This window comes from Akebia trifoliata, chromosome 15 (genome assembly GCF_017979445.1).
Source record: "Akebia trifoliata isolate Shusen 1 chromosome 15, ASM1797944v1, whole genome shotgun sequence".
In the NCBI taxonomy this organism is placed as follows: Eukaryota; Viridiplantae; Streptophyta; class Magnoliopsida; order Ranunculales; family Lardizabalaceae; genus Akebia; species Akebia trifoliata.
In genome coordinates, this window is record NC_141389.1 from 2,129,635 (window position 1) to 2,135,634 (window position 6,000).

The window sequence follows — 6,000 nt, forward strand, 5'->3', positions numbered from 1 at the left end:
TCAAATAAAATAATAATAATAATAATAAAAATAATAATGAAAAAAAATTCCATAGTGCATGGGAAGGTTCTTACAAATGTTGACCCACTTAACGATGAGGTAATCCGATAAAGTGGACGGTTTGGGAACATGACATTAGCATTTGACTTTTAGCCACTATTAGTGGGGCCAAATTTACAATGGGGGCACTTGCCCCTATAAGAATTTTCAAAATCTAAAATTTAGTTACACTATGTTTGGATAGAGTTTCTTAACGACTTCTGTTCTTAGGAAGAATTAACAAACGTTTAGATAGATTTTTGCTTTTGTTGAGAAAGGTTTTTTACTCATTGTCGAGAAGCTCCAAAAACTTGTTCTTGCGTAAAGAGATTTTTTTTTCTCTTGCGAGAAAAGATTGGACTTCTGCTCTTGTGCCGAAAGGTGTATCCACATAGGGCCTTAGTTATTGCGATAAATAATTACGACAAATTAAAAATTCTACCACTATTGCCCCCACACACAAAAAAAAAATTCCACTTCTAAGTTGTCCTCATGTGGGCAAAATCGTGGCTCCACCCTGTTTGATAGATTCTATTGGCTAACCAAATTTTACTTATATCACACCAATCCTTTTGAAATTAAAGAATTGCATATCCATAGATAAGTAAAATTTTGTGTGTTAATAGAAGGTCTCTAAAATATTTAACCCCAAAAGCACCTACAACGCATCTTCCAAATCATCTTCTATTCCTTTCATTTTGGAGTTTGAATCATTTTGAAATTTTAAGTTTTCAAACTCCAAAATGGAAGATAGGTAGAACTGTCCATTTTTTTGGCTCCAAATTTCCGTAAAGTTGGGTAGGATTTTTTTAGGGGATTGAATTAAAAATAAATATAAATAAATAAATAAATAAAAACTAAAATATTTATGGATCACTATTTTGGAAGACACAATTGGAATGCAAATGCCTTGAACATCTAAAATGGTGATCCATAATGCTCACATCCTTCATTATGGAAAATCAAAATGAAGTTTTCCCTTAGAGTTGCTCTAAGAGCATGTAGGATTGACAAGAAACTTTTCTTTTTGGAAAGAACACTTTCTTAGAAATGCTCTTTCGAAAAAAATGGATTTACAGATCATGTTTGCTTGTGGTACACACCTAGGAAAATGTTTTTAAAAAAGGGAAAAATTTTTTGATTCTCAGTTTCGAGGGCAAGCGTAGGTGTGAAAGAGATACATTAGAATTTTTTGGCAGTGACGAGAAAATCATTTTCCGAAGGAATGTGTCAAGTTGAAGAATATTTTCCCACCAATAAAGGAAAGTTGGTTTTTAAATCAAAATGACTTTCAGGCAAACTGTGCAACCATACACATACAAATCACATTTTACTATAAAAATCATCTTTTCCAAAATAGTCATTTTCCCACCAATTTTCCATGTCGATGGAAAGATCTATTTGATTGCATGAAAAATTAATTTTCATGGAATTTGAAATCCATTGGAAAATGAGTAGCATGGAAAAACAAATTTCAATGTTTGATTACATCAATAAAAATACCAGAAAAATAATTCAGAAGAGGAATCACCACACCATGTCAGTATTGTATTGTGTTTTAATATTTGCATAAATAGAAGAGAAATCCATGCAAAATGGAGAATCACCACACCATAAACCTTCCTAACATACTTGAATCCAATTGAAATGGATACCATATTTGAAAAGGTTTCTATATTTAGAGCATCTCCAACCCACATCGTCAATCTTTTTCCGTCAAAATGGCTTCTTTTTAAAATTTGAAGATGGAGGCCCCCTCCAAACCACTTTGAACTCCAACCAATCCTCTATTTCACTCGCCTTCATTCTTTAAAACACAATACTGACATGGTGTGGTGATTCCTCTTCTGAATTATTTTTCTGGTATTTTATTGATGTAATCAAACATTGAAATTTGTTTTTCCACGCTACTCATTTTCCAATGGATTTCAAATTCCATGAAAATTAATTTTCCACTTTGGCATTTGAAGTTTGCGAGAGAGCTCCCTATCCTCACACATAAAGTTCTTCACTTTCTTCTATGGCCACTTAGTTACAAAGATCAAAATATCAAAAAGAGATTAGAAATATATGGGCAACATGAAACCAATTTCGCCATTCAACTATATCTTCTATTTCCTTTAGGTTTTTCGGCCTTCCTCTCAGCAACCTCAGCTTGCACCAAACTATTACTCTCACTTGCACTCTCAATGTTATTGGACCTTTTTTTAAAAAAAAATCTTCTAGTAAGGATATTCCTAGATAACCCCAAACGTGCTTGTTTTTAAAGATGTAATTCCATCCATCCATTCGACAACATGATTTCTATTACACTCACTAAACAAACATCTTCCTTAGTTGCCCAAAATTCAGCTCCACAAACTATAGATGCCGTTATTATGATCTACTTTATAAACAATAAACATCAAGATATTGGTAAGGATGTCACATGTCAAACTAACGTTGGGTGGCTAAAGTGCAGAGTTCTTCAAAAATCCCAAGTGTATGCAACAAACGAAATCTGATCAAGCTACAGAGAAAATCTTACAGGACATCCACTTTATAGGGCTATGTGTTGAAATTGATTAATTGTGAGGATAATCTCCATGTTGAGGAGAACGTCATCTGATTCATCTCTGTATAGCTTTTGTGCACCGACACCTATAATAATTGCCTAAATGGTTTTGTTGACAAGCACAATAAACTTTTGTACTTAAATTGAATGATTATAAAGTGGGGAATTATTACTTGTAGAGGAGCTGATGTCAGGAAAAAAAAATCATGAACCACCAAGTGTGCAAGAAGTCCATTGAGAATCACAAATGAAAATCAAACTCATCAAGAAATTATAAAGGGGAAGACAATTATGTAACCAACACGAACATGTTAACCCCAGAACAGAATTCCAAATAGCTTATAGAAAAACAGAAAATAAGTAAACAATGGAAAATTTCTCAGGGGAAAGTGCACTGGTATTAGAACATGAATTATAATATAATATCTAAAATAGGACCAAAAGCAATTGGACGACAAATGGATGAACTAAGGTTTAGTTCATTTACCAAACAAGACAAGGATTGAGCAAATGTGGAAAGTACATGACAAAATAAACTTTTTATTTGCCTAACAACCGTAAATCAAATTTTCATCCAAATTCTTCAATCTCAAAATAAATTCAGTAAAATGAAGCTTGAAACTAGACCGCTTATGCTTAGTTCTATACATAGAGAACCATGTAATTAAAAGATACTCACACTACATCCGCAACTTTACAGCAAACATCTCGGTCTCAAAAAGAAGGTTTTGGGAATTGGTGTCTAGTGGAAGCACCCAATTGCCTCGGAAAGTTAGTCCAATCTTTAATGCCTTAAATATTAAAACAGAAGCAAAATTGTGAGTCTTGGTATTGAAGAGCTACTGAACCCTGCCCAATTCGATTTGATCTTTCTCTTGCGGTCTATCCATGCCAAAAGACATAATGTTTAAAGACTCTTCCGACATCTTATAATCAATCTCCAATTCCTTCTGCTTCATTTGCAATGCCATCCGCTCATTCTCTAATCTCATCCTCTCATTTTCTAGTCTCAACCTCTCCAATTCCCTATCTTTCTTGCTTCGGAATCTCTGCCACTTGAAAACCCGTTTCTCTATCTCAAAAGCTTGAGCTTGGAAGCTCACTCTTTGCTCGTTGAGCTTAAGCATCCTTTTCTTAACCAATTCCCGATACTCCCAAGGTGACTTTGTTGTCATTTCAGCACCAAAAGTTCCATCCTCTTCATTCAACTTCTTTTTGAAAAACTCGCCCATCCTCTCGGACTCTGCGTTCTTTTTGTTTTCTTCATTATCCGAATTGTCATCATCGCAGTCCTCACTGTCGTCGTCGTCGTCGTCGTCAAACCCATCAATGTCCTTGGAGTACATAGTAACTGGTTGAGAACACCCTTGTAGATCGAGATCATGAGAATCAGGTATCCTTTGTCCATTGTGGTACGCACACATTTCCTTGTAAAACAAATGTTTTGAACTCAATATCTTCCTAACGTCATCCTTCATTTTCGCTGAAATCTGTGGCATTGAATCTAACAAAACAGGATTCTCCACCACTCTACAAGTAGTCCCTCTCCCGAGAATCTCATTCAACCGTTTGTACCTCTTGTTCAAGTCATTGAACTTATCCTCACATTGTTGAGGAGAGACATAGCAACCCCTCTCCATCATTAACTTCGAGATGGTCTTCCACTTCCCCTTCTTCTGCAAAATCCCAAACTTCCTCTTCATTCCATCAACACCATCGGGAACACCATCATCTCCAACGCAAGAAACCAAAGTTATGAGAAGCTTAACAATATCATCAGTCCATTTCATTCGATGCCACGGAGAACCCTTTTTGCCCGTGACCCCATTAAAATGTGCATCATTTCCATCTTCGGTAAAACTAGGCTCATCCTCTTCGCTTGTATTGTTACTAAAATTATTATTATTTGTAGCGGCAGTGGTGACAATTCCCTTCTTCATGGAAAAGCCCTTTGTTTCCATAAGACCCATCGATGGATCGCTCTTAAAACCAGCCATCGAATTCATTGCTTGTTGTGTGTGATGGTGATGGGATATCTGCCCTAAATGGCCTCGTTCATGCCGATGAATCGAAGGTTGGAGATCTAAAATCCCAGCTGTCGGACCCGTGAAAATCCCACTCCCCATTACAGAATTATCCATTTTACTGCACTAATTACTTACAAAACTCCAATAATCCTCACTCTTAATTTATTTATTTTTAATTCAAAATCACTACAATCATAGTTTCTGTTACTGGATTAAAGAAAATCCTAAAACAAGTGATGGAGTTCTTGGTGTCTTCGTCGATGTAGTAGAAACTCTAGATGCCAAAACAAAAGCATCCCCAAAAAAAAAAAAAGCAATCTTTCCGTACAAAATTCTCCAGAAATTTACGTTTTCTAGGGTTTCGGATACCGTAGAACAATTTAATTGTTCAAAGCTATTGATTCGAAAATCGAATCAAAACCGACAATTATAATGAAAAACAAGTGATAAATAGCGAAAAAGAAAAGGCGAAAAAGAGATTTGACGCTGACCTCCCAGGATCGATAATGGCGTTTTGCGTCTGGAGAGAGAGAGAGAGAGAAACTCACCATGCGACTTGACTCGTAACCTCTCTGAGTTCACTCCATTATATTATGCATGGTTTCAAACCTCGTCCGGAACCGATTTGACTCGGGAAATTATGAGCGGAATCGGAAGGGACGAGTTTTCCAAAGTGAATCGTGACGCTTCAAACTCGGGAAACACTATGACTGAAATTGTAAGGTTTTGGGAAATTTAGTGTGCATTTACAAAATTAGCCCTACAAAGCGATTCATTACATTAGAGAACTACTATTGGTACCCCAACTTTTACTTATTACACCCCATTTACTAACGGGCTTCTTCCCAGAACGTGTACAACTTATGTCCAAATTCTGATTTCAGTATAATGTTCATTTTAATTCCCAAAACATGCATGAATTATTTTCCAGTGAGTTCATTGGTAGGTATTTTTAATCATTTTTCAGCGAGTTTGCCGGTAGGTATTTTTTATTTAAAGTGACGAATTCATTGGTAAATTTAAAGTTAAAATATCCTTGATTTTAAAGTGACGGATTCTCTAATATTAAAAATGCATACCAACAAGTTCGCTAAAAAATAATTATACATGTTTTTGGAATTAATATGAACGGTGTACCTGACTAGGAATTTTGTCGTAGTCAGCACACGAAATGGTAATTCACCCATTAAAAATAAAGAAAATAAGTACATGATTGAAAATAAGTAAAAGTTGGGGTGCCTATAGATTTCTATGTTTTGTGTTTAAGATTCTCGATGAGCCTAATCATAATTATAAACAACTATTGAAATTGTTTGAAAGAGTGTAATAAGATTAAGATTATAATTTGAAGAGAGTGTTTTAATCTTTAATTGGGATGTG

At 35.2% G+C, this 6,000-nt stretch overlaps 1 protein-coding gene across 1 annotated transcript; it reads right to left on the reverse strand.

The window, feature by feature from the left end:
• Window positions 1–3,108: 3,108 nt before the first annotated feature.
• Window positions 3,109–5,178, reverse strand: LOC147383865 (uncharacterized). Its single transcript, XM_086426688.1, has one exon. It carries the CDS (start codon window positions 4,732–4,734, stop codon window positions 3,433–3,435), a length of 1,302 nt encoding a protein of 433 aa, XP_086282814.1. The 5' UTR covers window positions 4,735–5,178; the 3' UTR covers window positions 3,109–3,432.
• Window positions 5,179–6,000: the final 822 nt, after the last annotated feature.